At 37.1% G+C, this 14,179-nt stretch overlaps 1 protein-coding gene and 1 pseudogene across 1 annotated transcript; one reads left to right on the plus strand and one right to left on the minus strand.

Annotated features, from left to right (window-relative positions):
• The first annotated feature begins 677 nt into the window (after window positions 1–677).
• Window positions 678–1,753, plus strand: LOC103270653 (olfactory receptor 51S1). The gene has a single exon (XM_008068189.1). It carries the CDS (start codon window positions 748–750, stop codon window positions 1,717–1,719), a length of 972 nt encoding a protein of 323 aa, XP_008066380.1. The 5' UTR covers window positions 678–747; the 3' UTR covers window positions 1,720–1,753.
• A 7,363-nt stretch (window positions 1,754–9,116) lies between these two features.
• LOC110596554 lies at window positions 9,117–10,977 on the minus strand (annotated as a pseudogene).
• Between the last annotated feature and the right edge of the window lie 3,202 nt (window positions 10,978–14,179).

A 14,179-nucleotide genomic window follows, 5' to 3' on the forward strand; every position in this document is an offset into this window, starting at 1 on the left:
GAGTAAGATGAATACAGAATGGTCTGGAAGAATTTAGCTGTGATTCATCGGTTTACAGAGTTTAATTGACATCATGAGAGTAAACAGAACCACTTAGGGAAAGGAAGAGGGCAAGGTAAAGACCCCTCAATACCAATTGTAGGGATAAAGCAAGGTGAACTCAAAGGTTAACTTTTGAGACAGAGAATTTTTTTAAGTAACCAAAGCTCATTGAGAAATAAATCAAACTTAGAAAGAAATAAGTGCCCCTTGATTTAGAAATAAAAGAATAATGGGTGACTTAATAAGAACAGTTAAGATGTAACAAAATGTAGAGTTGTTAAGGCAGCACAAATGTCAGATTGTCTGACACTGGGAAGAGAAAAAATATGGATATAGAGTATAGACCCTCGCTTCAGGCATTTATCATTAAGGAAAGAAGGTAATTAGGAAAACACTACAAGAAGAGGTAGGGTTTAAAAAAATAAGCAAACAATTTAGAGAATTAAGAGCCTCCCCTCCGAGCATTGAAGGCAGCTAGAAAAAATGCTCCAAGGCAAGGGATGATTACAGAAGACTATTAGAATGGATGTGTGCAACAAATGTATGCATAAGGAGGAAATGTGGATGGGGATGTGGATGAATGCTCAAGTCTGGAGTGGGAAGAGGCAGGTTATCTGAAAAAGCATCATGCAAATTTAGCACATGATTAAATAAATCTTTCTAATCAGTTTTCAGGTTCCAGAATTCAAAGTGGAATCCTGAACTATGTCAACATTCCCCATGCAGGCAGCTCCCAACAGCAGCACTTCAATGGCCCCCACATTCCTGCTAATGGGCATGCGAGGCCTGTCAACTGCACCCTCCTGGTGGATGATACCCCTCATCATTGTCTACATTCTCTCTGTCCTGGGAAATGGTACTATCCTCTGGATCATTGCTTTGGAGCCCACCCTACACCGTCCAATGCACTTCTTCCTTTTTTTGCTTAGTGTGTCTGATGTTGGCTTGACCACGGCTCTGATGCCCACCCTGCTAAGCCTTGCCCTTGCTGGTGCCAATGCTGTCCCTGCCTCAGCCTGCCTTTTACAGATGTTTTTTGTCCATGTCTTTTCTGTCATGGAGTCCTCTGTCATGCTCGCCATGGCCGTCGATCGGGCACTGGCCATCTGCCGCCCTCTCCATTACTCAGCAATCCTCACCAACGGTGTCATTAGCAAGATCAGCTTGGCCATTGCTTTCCGATGCCTAGGCCTTCATCTGCCTCTGCCATTCCTCCTGACCCACATGCCCTACTGCCATCCACAGGTCCTGACCCATTCTTACTGCTTGCACCCAGACATAGCCCGATTGGCCTGCCCAGGAGCTTGGGGTGCAGTCTACAGCCTCTTTGTGGTCCTGTCAGCCATGGGATTGGACCCTCTACTTATTTTCTTCTCCTACGGCCTGATTGGCAGGGTATTACTAGGTGTGGCATCCAGGGAGGATCGATGGAAGGCTGGTCAAACCTGTGCTGCCCATCTCTCTGCTGTGCTCCTCTTCTATAGCCCTATGATCCTTCTGGCACTGATTCATCATCTTAAGCTGCCAATCCCTCAGCATTTCCATACTCTTCTCTCTTATGTCCACTTCCTGCTTCCTCCACTGATGAACCCTATTCTCTATAGCGTCAAGATGAAGGAAATTAGAGAGAGAATACTCAACAGATTGCAGCCCAGGAAGGTGGATTGCGCTCAGTGAGAAGAAAGTCCTTCTACCTCTGGTGGTACAGGGCTCCTGATACAATAGTTTCTGTGAATGAGAATGCAGTTAACTGTGCATGAAATGGTCATTCAGGTACACATAAGTGCATATACATGGATGTAGATGCTTAGCCCTAGAAGTGTGTGCATGTTGATGAATGCTTACAAGTCCCAGATAATGAAAGTTATCCAACCTCTGTTGCACTACACACGTCAAAAATATAGAAAGTGTCAAATTCAAGTCTTGTCACAGTCATCCAAGGATACACCTGTTGTTTTATTGTTATTTATTCCCTCACTATCTCTGTACCTCAATAATGGAGAAAATTTGAGGTGCTGAATAGCCATATGACAAAGAAAAGAGAAAAAAGAAACATTCTAATAAACTGAATGGAAGACTTTCCTCTGGTGTTGAACTCTCTTAAGCAGAAAGAATTCTGACTGATCCTTAAGGATTAGATAAATATGGAAGATGCAAGTAGGTCTCTCATTTTGGCTCTTCACATCAAGAGAAAGGCTGTTTAACTCTGATCAAACCAGGGGAAAAAAGAGAGAAAGTAAATTTTTTTCATCTTTTATTTAGTTTTCAAAATGTTAGTATAAGTTTTTTAAATGTATGAATATTGAATATTTCTAATAAAAAAATAATAAATGTTTGAGATGATGAATATGCTAATTACCGCAATGATCTGATTATCATACATTATATGTATCGAAACATTACAACATACCCCAATAATGAGCAAAATAATTATTTATCAAGTAAAAAATAATTTTTAAAATGTCATGTAATTCAGAAAAATAGGCTAAAGTCACCTTAAATTATATAATTTGATTATAATTACCTTTTTAGCAAACATGCATAATATTTTATATAAATGGAATCTTATACTTGGTATTTGAAATTATCAGTCTCAATTATTTGTTTTCTAGTAGTAAGTCGTATTATACATCCATTCCCACATCATGAGGGTTGGAGTGGGCAGATTGTATTTATCTTCACATTAGGAGCTGAGATGCATGAATTACTCTGGTCAGTGTGGTCCTTATGACTTAATTTGTCAATAGGTTATCAGTGGATGTGATAAGAGCAGGAGTTTACATGTGATTTCAAAATGGGGTTTGACATTTTAAACTCAAGTAGTACTTCCCTAGTAAGCACTTTCCCTTCAAACTGGTTTCTAGAATGAGAAAAATGGTACAACTCCAAGCCAAATTTGCACCAGCCAAATGCCTGGTTCCTAGAGAACTGAAGCAGACCCAAGTCAAAGCAGCCTAATCAAACGGACCTCAGTCAATCTATTTACCAGCAAGCATCACAACAAATGCCTAGCTGTAAGCAACTGAGATTTTGTGGTCAGTTGGCAGCAAAAGTGACCTAATGCTGTGTAATTACAATTCTAGTTTATAAACATGGTTAGTTTTCTAATTTTTTCTTTATGTCAATACTATTATTAATATGCATATATGAGGAGGTTGCCTCGTTTGTAGCACAATAGCTGAATAACTTTTTTTTTTTTGAGTCTCATTCTGTCACCCACACTGGAGTGCAGTGGCCACTCCCAGCCATTGCAGCCTCAACCTGCTGGGCTCCAGTGATCCTTCTGCCTCAGTCTTCCAAGTAGCTGGAACTACAGGCGCGCACTACAACGCCTGGCTAATTTTTGATTTATTGTAGAGATGAGGTCTCGCCAAGTTGCCCAGGTAGGTCTCAAACCCGCGGCTCAGGCAATCCATCACCTCGGCCTCCCAAGGCCCCGGGACTACAGGCTGAGCCACTGAGCCCAGTCGAATAACTTTCTATATGTCATTCTACGTCTTGTCTTTCTTATAGTAAAAATTCCTCTAAGTCAATTGGTATGGATTTAATTTATTCAAATTGCTATATACTATGGTATGGATGGGCTGCAATTTGCTTAGCTGTTTTCTATTTAAGCTGTCTTTAGTTTTATGCCACTCCAAACAATGTTGTGCTAAACATTCTTATACAACTTTTCATATATACTTATGCTATTGCTTCTGACTGATACCCAGGTCATGATTGCTGGCTTTAAGGGACATTTTAAAAATTTAAGTATATATTGGTAGATTCCTTTCCTAAAAGTCTATATCAATTCATACCTTTAGGTAAGTAGGAGAATGCCTTTTCTGTATATGCACCAAAATTGACTTTTATGTTATTTTTAAATTTGTAACAATTTTATTAGTGAAAATTATCTCATTTTATTTTATTTTGAATTTTTCTAATAGTAAAAATCACTATCTTTTACATGCCGGTTGATTATTTTGTTTCCTCTTCCATGAATAGTTCATTCAAATAACCTTCATTTATTTTTCTATTAGGTTTACGTTTTACATGTGAGTTTGCAGAAGATCTTAGTGTTATGCCTTTTTCAATTTAATACTAATCTTTTACCATTTTTGGCAACCAACTCTCATGCAGTTTTATATAATTAAATCTGTCTTTTTAAAATATATAATCCTTCTGTTCTATATGTTGATTTTTAAAAGGTATTTTTGTCCCTTATGTTGTACATATAGCATCTCATGATTTTTTTCTACAATTACTATAGTAGATTAGACTTTTAAGTCTTTCTTTGTCAGAAGTTAGAATTCATATTAATCAAAATGAATATGTACTAATGACAGAATCATCTATTAAATACATTCTCTTTTATCACTGAAATAAAAATACTATGTATATAATTTTGAAAATTTTATATATGTGTACATATATATACATACATGCATATATGTATGTATGCACACTGCTTTACAGTTCATTTTATGGATGATCACTGACCTAGTACAGTAGCTTCATAGTGTTATTAACTTAATATGTGATAAAAAGTAATCCCTTTCTCACAAAACAAACAAAAGCTTTGGATTTCTAAGAGGAATTACATTATGTTTATAGATTAAACATAGGAGAATAAGCTTTAGTGATAATAATTTTCACATCCAAGAATATAATAGGTGTTTCATTTATCAACAGTTATTTTACATTTCTCAATAAAATTACTTGTTTAGGTTACCTTTATTTATAGATATTTTATAAATTACGATATATGTTGTTATTATAAGTAAAATATTTTGTACCTTACCTCAATACACCTTACCAAATTATATTTATTACTTTTTAAAAATTTTATTTGTAAATAGCACATATGTAAAAACAAGTGATAGATCACTTTATTCTAATATTCATACAAATTATTTTATTTTGTATTTAATTCACTAGAATCTCCAAAATAATTATGAAAGATAACAGTGAAAGTGAACATTTAACTCTTTGTTTTAGTTTTGATTAAAATGGCACGTTTTATCTGTTAGAATGATGGTTGCTACTAGGTTTTTAGGCAAAATTTATATTAAAATATATATTATGTTTCAATTTTATTTAGTTTTTAATAAGTTTATTTCTGAATCCTATCAAATGCTTTTCAGCATCCACTGATAATACTGATAAATGTACTGATACATTTGTAATTGCTTTAATGCATTAATACATTTCTTGATATGAAAACATCCTTGTTCTCTTGTGATTACAGAAGAATACATTTTAAATGAAAAGTAGTAAATTGAATCAATTTTGTGATAAAAAAGAATGCACAATGATATACTGGGATAGATGCCAGGAAAATCCTCATATTATATCAAACTCTTCTGCAAGGCTATAGTCTCAAATTAATTAGATGGTTGGTTTCTTCATATCACAAATGAGAATAATGAAGCTGAGAATTTAAGAATACTTCATCTATATAATTAACTAGAAACAACATTTATCTTCAGAATTGCCTTAAACCCAACCTCCTGCTCTAAATATCGACCTCCCATATGACCCCGCAATCCCCCTACTGGGAATATACCCTGAAGAACTCAAATCACTCTATAAAAAAGATACCTGCACATGTATGTTTATCGCAGCATTGTTCACAATAGCAAGAACCTGGAATTAACCATGCTGTCCATCAAAAGAGGACTGGATTAAAAAACTGTGGTACATATACACGATGGAATACTATGCAGCCATAAAAAAAGCAAAATCATGAATTTCGCAGCAACCTGGATGGAACTAGAGTCTATAATACTGAGTGGCCCCTCACAGAAACAAAGATCTGAGTATCACATGTTCTCACTCATATAGTGGACCTTGAACATCCATCGTAATTCTATAAGAAAAGGACTGACAGTGGTGGGAAACTATGGGGGAGGGGGAAGGGTAGTCAATATCTGTCTGGGGACGTGGAGACACACCTTATCAACAAGGGTGCCTGAACGAAACATATTTGTATACCTAATCCTTAACTGTACCCCACAATATCAAAATTTAAAAATTGATATAAAAAATATATATATTGGAAAAAGAAGCAGCTTAGTCTGAATAGAGAAGCAGCTTGGTCTTGAAGCAATAGTGATGAGGTCACTGAAAAACCTTGCTTTCCCAAAATCTATCTCTTTCTCCTCCCTGGTACACCCATATCCAGGTTTCATTTATTAATTGGAGGTAGAATAATGTGAACTTGAAATTAAGAGTTACACCAATATGGTTTTGGATACTCCTCTACTTCATGTGTGACTTGACATCATCCCACATTTGTAAAATAGGTATAAGCAAGATTACATGAAACTAAATACCTTCATTATAATTTATGAATTTGAGAGATATTTAATAAATGACAGTTATTTGGAATTAATAATGAAAATAATAATAACAGTATTTAAACTTTGTATGCACAATTCAATCTGAATAAAGAGCTTCACAGTTTACTTAAGCTCCTACCACCTCAGTTTGTAGACAGAAAACTGCAACTTGGACCTATTGAAATCCCTTTTGAATGGTCCTTTATAAGTCATTGGTAGATACTGAGCTAAAACCTAGCACCTCTCGCTGTCTACATGTGTTTAATACTCTGCTAAATTAAGGTAGTAGGAAACTGTCTCTTTCGCATCAGAACCTCAATTGCTTTCACTAGATTCTCAAGTCTCCTGGCTGCTGGGCCTACACCAATTCTGTCAAACCTTCAAGTGTTTAGTGGTTGGTATTACCACCCCTTGGACAGAAGAGGACACTATTTTTACTCTGTATATTATTTTTAACAGCACACAGAACACATAGAGGGATAGAAGTATTTAGCAAGAACATTTAAAATGGTAAACAAACATGACCATGATACATAGAAGTTGGATGAAACTGCAGACCAGGAAAAGTGTTACAAAACCCGGATCTTGGATTGGTTCAATTGTTAAACAAAGCCTTCCACACTAGCAGCAGAATTTAATTTGTGTGTGTGTGAGAGAGAGAGAGAGAGAGAGAGAAAGAGAGAGAAAGAGAGATTGTGAACTCTTAACAAGGATTATAAATCGAATGCCTAGAGGAGCCAGACAGATCATATAAATTAACAAAATAAGTGCATATTCAGACTGCGAGTAGTGGAAAATGTGTTAACTGAAGGACCAGCAACATCTCAGTGGATTCCTACTGAATATTTCAATGTGGAAATATAGGCCTAGTATTGCTATATCTTTCCATTTTAAAAATAATTGATAAAACCACATGGAGACCTTATAGTTTTTAGACATATTAACTGGTTTAATTCTTACAATGCATGGAGAAGGAACTATGTTCTTAATTTAAAAGTACACATGAAATATATCAGAATATATAATACATAAACAGTAATTTTCTTAGGACCACACAGCCAGAAAGAAAATGGCAGATCTAAGACCAGAGGGCTTGTTCCTGGCTGAGTCCTGGATTTTACTACTCATCTTGTCTGCCCCAGGCAAGACTGAGCTATCACAGCTGACAGTTTAAAGGGCATGTAACCCCTGATGAGATCTATACCCTTTCTTCTGGGGTTTAGTTTCTAAATTCTCAATCTGGAGCTATTTTATATCTTGCGGTCAAGGAGTAATCCTGGACCCTGATGCCCAAAATAAAGATGGCATCATCCTAGTAGCTCCTAAAGTCACCTTGCTGAGTCTCATTAGGAGATCCTTGGAGCAATTTGGTATGGTTTTTTATGATGCCAAAAAAAGACAGGTGAATCCATGGAGGCTCAGGTATTAAAGTTCTTTGGGTGCCTGCTTGGTCACAGAGATGTAAATCTTTTATGTGGCTTGACAGTCATCATTGTCCAACAGCATTACGAGTCTCCCCTAAATTCATAAGGCAGCATCCAAGGAAAGAATCCTTATGCCTCACAAAAGCTCCTTACTTACCTGCAGTGTTAACTTCTGTGAGGTATAGAGAGGAAAAGTTGCTGGGTTGAGCCTGAAAGATGACTGTTCTGGTTTACCCTAGATCCCCAGCCCAGCAAAATCTGAGGGACTTGGCATTATTACATATTGAATATTCTTGATAGTCTGAAAAGGGTTTCCCTTTCCACAGAAATGTCTGGAATTATAATCTGTTCTCTAATATCTATTACACCCCTTTAATACTGGCCATTTGCCACATGCTATCTCTTTTTCTTTAGACTATTTTCTAGTTCAAAATGATGTACATCTTGCAAGCACACCCATGGATGAGGTCCTTTATTGTCAGAAGACTTAAAGTTGAATCACACTCAGCTCTTGCCTTTGGAAATCTACAGTACAGTGGGTGAGATGAAATGCATGTGGGTCTGCAACCATTGAGCTCCAAGGATTTGACCGCTTAGATTTACAATAAATGCTGTCATGTGCCAGCCAAGGCCCTTCTGCAACTTCCTTACCTAAAACTGAATTCTACCTAAATTGGATTCAGCAAATGACATAATCTTTCCAAGTTCCCATCTCTTGTTGTCCCATAAAGTGTTCCTCTAACACTAATGTACTTGCCAGTCACTTGGGATCTTGCTAAATATAAATTCAATTCAACAGGCTTGTAGCACAAAATGAAATTCTGCAATTTTAACAAATTTCTAGGCGATGATACTACCTGTGACCAACACTTTGTATAGCAAAGCAGAGAAAATACTTTTACAAACATGTTATACAGTTTAATGTAAATTACTAAGAGGACTAAAATAAGAGGAGGATAATATAGAAATGGTAAATGGTTCCAAAGTCTTGTAAGTTTCTCTCAGTCACAGTTCAGAGCCACTTTTCCTAAATTCTCCTTAGAAGATTATCAGGATTCTTACTCTTCATTCTTGTGTATAGATGTCATCAATCACTCAAAGAACTGTTTTATCACCAAAATGATTCATAACATCATTATGAAACATAAGCATCTTTTTTCCTCAAAAGCAGAAAAGCTGTGGTATATTAGATGCCCAATAGGGATTAATGAATTAATGCTAATTTGAGAACTATAAAGTAAATAGAACTACCCTTTATTAAAATAAAACACTGTCCTTCTCCTAAGATAATTTGTTGTGGATAAATGGAATTTCCACTTTTGCCCCTTCATTTAGACTTTAAACCCAGTTTTTCTAGGTTCTTTAATCTGCCGAGTTTTCACTCAGTACACAATGGAATTCATCAAGGGTGGTACCAGCAAGAATGCATCTGCTATCAGAATCATAGCTAAAGGAGATTTATGCTTAGCAAAGCGATGCATAGTAGCCAGGGTGATGATGGGCACATGCCAGAGACCAGCTTCAGCTGGGTTCAGGGTGCCCCAAAGGTGGAGATGGCATCGGCGATTGGGGGGAAGAAGAGAGAAAGAGAGAGAGAGAAAGAAAGAGACTGGACTCCGGTCTAGTGCAGAAGCGATGTGTGTTATTGGGAATTACAATGGGTCTTTTTTGGGGTTTTGTGTTTTTTTTGAGTTGGAGTCTCACTCTGTCACCCAGACTGGAGTGCAGTGGCCACTCCCGGCCACTGCAGCCTCGACCTGCTGAGCTCCTGCGATCCTTCCGCCTTAGCCTTCCAAGTAAACGGGTCTTTTACACACAAAGTCAGATGTGGGAGGGGCGTTCCCCACCCACCAGAAACCTTAATCCATGAAAACTTAATCAATGATTGCCTTTAAACCCTTTTCATATGATAATCTTAAAATCCCATAACAAAGGATAACCTAATCCATGACTGACATATTCTATAAACCTTTTTCATCCTAAACTGATTGATTTATGCCAAGTTAAACAATTCTATAGAAGCTTAAGTATATATTTTACAAACAAAAGTGGCCATCCCAGAATGTTTGGAATGTGGCCCAGTCCAAAGTTCACAGTGGGCTACCTGCAAGTAACCCAGCCACATTCTTTCAACAAAATGGCTGTCTTCTAAAACTATATTCTACAATTTACACCTTCAATAAATCCTAACATCATGACCCAGAAGCCTGTGACCATCACTAAGGCTCTTAAATGTGACACGAGTTTGAATTATAAGTTGTGTGAAAGCCAATACTGCTGTTTGCGGAAGAATGGGAGCAATGAGCTTCTAAAGTTAGCTTGTGTTCATCCCGGTCTCAGAGTTTTTATGTTTTGAGTTTACAGGAGCTTAATCTGGTTAGTGCTGAGTAGAAAGGGGGAGGAAATGGGGTCAATAGCCGGCTCCCAACAGGCACATAGAAGATGAGCACAGCACAGACTTAAGACACACAGGTGTTAAGAGCTTTGAGCCTCTTCCCGTGGGATGCAATACACAGCACAGTCTTCAGGATGAATATGTAAGAAATAGCGATAAAAACACTGTCTGACATCATGCAGAGTGCAACAAACAGACCATAATAAAAGTTAACAATATTGTCAGAGCAGGCCAGCTTCATGACGTCCTGGTGGAGGCAGTAGGAGTGAGATAGCAAGCGTTTACTACAGTATCTGAGTCTCTTTAAAGCGAAAGGAAGCGGAAGCACTAGGAGAATGCTTTTGATAGCAAATACCAGCCCAATTTGCACAACTCTGAAGCTAGTGAGGATAGAGCTATATCTCAGGGGGTTGCAAATGGCTACAAAGCGATCAAAGGACATGATTAGGCAGACCGAAGACTCTGTGAATCCGTGAGTGAAGAATTCCTGGGCAATACATGCATCAGCAGAAATCCCCAGGTTGTTGAACAAGAAGATTCTCAGCATAGTGGGGAGGGAGGAGAAAGACAACCCCAGATCAGATAGGGCCAGCATGGAGAGGAAATAGTACATAGGCTGGTGCAGGGAAGACTCTGTTCTGATGACAAATAGGATTGTGCAGTTGCCCAGAATGGCTATGAGGTACATGAAGCAGACAGGGATGAAGATCCAGACATGTGCAAGATCAATCCCTGGGATCCCAATCAATAGGAATGTGAGGACTTCAACATCCGAGGTATTTAGAAGAAACATCATAAATAGATTCTTGCTTATCTGATTCCAGCTCTAAAATAACATCAACAGTAGACAAAAATTCTTAGTTGTATTTAACTGAGCACAGCTAAGTTCAGTTCTTGGTTAAATTAAATATAGCTCAATCTTAGGTATCAAGAAATAATCTAATATATATTTTTCTTTATAAAGAAAACTATGGAGTATATTTAAGCAAGTTTGTCATAGTATTAATTTAAGACCTTCATGCCATCCTTCTGTCTTTATTTCTTGATACGTTTCTGAACAACTTTCTAACTGGGAAGAAAGTGCTTTAATACTCCTTTTTTTTAAACCACCACTTTTGGGGAATTACACATCAAGTAAACTCAGCAGAATATGTTACAATCTAACACTACAGGTGTGGTGAATGGTCATGTACTCACACAAACCACAGAGGCCACAATAACAGTAGTTAAATTTCATATTATTGATCACGGTACAGCAAGTGAAAATATAAAGTTGGTCTACCACAGAGGCTGGCAAACTATAATGCCAAGTCAAACTCAGCCCATTTTCTGCTACAATGTGTGAGATTTTTATGTTTTTAAGAGTTGTATTAAGGAAAAAAAACAGAAAAGAAAAGGCATATGTGATAGAGATGGTATGTGCCTGAAAATTATAAAAGTTATGAAATAATTTACTTTCTGGCCTTTTAGAGAAAAAGTTTCTTGACTGCCAGACTAGAAAATTCTGCATACAAGCAAAAACACATAAACAATCATGGTAATGTGAATGAATATGGTGAGACTGGAGTATAGGTCAAAAGGAATTCCAAATTTAAGAATAGTGTGTAACTTCTTTCATACAAAAAACAAAAAAGAAATGAAACAAATACACAAATGTTAAAGTTTATCCAGAATTGTGAATATACAAATGTTAGTCTCTGTACTTTTTCTACATTCTTTTAATTCTCTCCTCCTTACAATTGTCTTACCAAGCACCACTCCCGGAACCATAGACCCAAAAACCTCGAAGAGGTCTCCATTACCAAACAGCATTTGCCAACACTTGACAGTAGGTGGATGCACAGGGAGCAGAGGACAAAAGGCTCCTCTGACACCCATTGTTATTAGGCAGCTAGCCACAAGCAAGAGACCTCAGTAAGTGGTGTGGAGGAGATGACCATACATGAACATTTGTCCTCTCACTGAGAGTCCCTGAGTAGTTCTTGGCAAGGGTAGACAACAAAGAGGTTGTATCTAGATGGAAGAAATTAGAAGGTGATGTGTGAGAATACAAAGCAGCTAAGGAAAGGGGAAATAGTAACTCTTTGCAGACAAAATGTTAAATGCTTTGCCTCAAGTTTTCCCAAGTTAGGAGCTATGAAGGAGATTTAGGGTGACTATGAACATGCTATCGTGATAAGGCTGGGTGATGAGGACATTCTTTTTATCATAGTTCTGAGTGTCTATTTTCTCTCAGTTTTTTAAATGTGACTAATGCCCCCTGATATGCACCCCATCCCACAGCTGCCACCTATATGTGCTTACAGGACTTAGAACCTGTCTGTTCAATTGCTACTAGCTCTGCTCAAAGTGACCAAAGCTCTTGTCTTTCTATTCCTGGTCTTGGATCCCTTTCCCAGTGTTCTTGGTTTCTGTGTCTACCCTTCAGACTGGTGACCACTGTAGGTTTTTATCTCTGGAATATGAAATTGATCCTTCTCACTCTACTGGTGCCATCACTAACACCTTGTATTGCTTTCCTTTATAAAGCTCTAGACTAGAGAAACTCCAATAGTGCAGCTGACAGTCTGTCCTTGTTAGAGGAGTAGGATTTTGACAGAATGACAAAAGTTATAACACAATGTCCATCCTTTTTTAACGAGTCCCCTCTAAATGGGCCATTCCAAAAATTTCATGTCTGAGATCTTTATTGACCCACTCCCAACCTAACTCAGGTAACTGAATAAATGAGTTACTCTTGACAACATTGTTAAAACACATACAGTTTACAAAAGCGTTATTCATGAGGTAAATACAAATAAGTACCCCATACCACGTATGGACCCTCATATTTTCAGCCATAACCTTGTTCGAAAAACCAGGGTCTCCTCTCACCTCTGGTTATTGGTGGTGGCTTTGTCAAAGACAAGTTAGGTGAGAAATCGAGGTTTTGCTTCTGGAATCTCTAACTTGATGCTGTTTTGGCTATTTGTGGTCTTTTTTATTTCCATAGGAATTTCAACAGATACATGAAAAATACTCAACCTCACTAATCATCAGAGAAATGCAAATCAAAACCACATTGAGATATCACCAACACCAGTAAGAATGGCTCCTATTAATCAAAAAACAACAGTTGCTAGCAAGTGTAAACTAGTTCAACCTCTATGGAAAACAGTGTGGTGATTTTTAAAAGAGCTATTAACTGAGCTTCCCTATAACCCAGCAATCTCCCTTCTGGGAATATACCTGGAGGAATGTACATATTATATATCAAAATTTTTTAAAAAAGAAAAACAAAGAGGACTACTTCCTCCCATCATTATTCTTATATACAAATATGATACTAAATTCAATTTGATTTTTCACATTCAAACAAATGTAGATGTCAGAGTATTAGAGAAAGCAGTTCAAGTTTCTAACTTATATGTATTTATCCCAAAGTCATAATTGATTCATGTGGTTCATGTTTGTCTTATGATATATCCTTTCATTGCTCCCTGACATGTGTCTGCATTATTTTGAGTGGAAAATGTATTGGTACCCAGGTCCAGAAAAGACTACAAGGTCACCAGTAAGAAAAAGCATTTAGAATTAGAAAAAAAAACCACGAGTTTGTTTTTGTTTCGTTTTTCAGGGAGTAAAGCAGTGAGAATGAACTCTCATCTTAGAAAAGCTAAATATAGATAATTTAGGAATATTTATGCAAAAGATGAAATAAAATATGTTACCTTCCTCTATTTCCCTTTCTCCAATTCAACTTTCTGTTCCAGCCCTCTTCTTCCATTTCTTATCTCCCTCATCTCTTTTTTATTTATTGTTAAAATGATCATTTTTATGTAAAATGGTGTAAAGTTAGTAATGATAAATATTCTCTGCAAAACTATTTCTGTCTTACCTGCCTTCTTGAGATCATTTCTGTGTGTTTTCTATGCTCATAGCACCTTCCCCACTTCCCTGGAGTTATCACACCCTTCCTAAAAAATATCACACCCTTTCTAAAAAATATTAGGCCA

Source organism: Carlito syrichta, unplaced genomic scaffold (assembly GCF_000164805.1).
Source record: "Carlito syrichta isolate Samal-C Ts95f unplaced genomic scaffold, Tarsius_syrichta-2.0.1 Scaffold309894, whole genome shotgun sequence".
Lineage (NCBI taxonomy): Eukaryota > Metazoa > Chordata > Mammalia > Primates > Tarsiidae > Carlito > Carlito syrichta.

Coding starts and splice junctions, on each gene's coding strand:
- LOC103270653 (XM_008068189.1), top strand. CDS start 748: ATGTCAACATTCCCCATGCAGGCAGCTCCCAACAGCAGCACTTCAATG.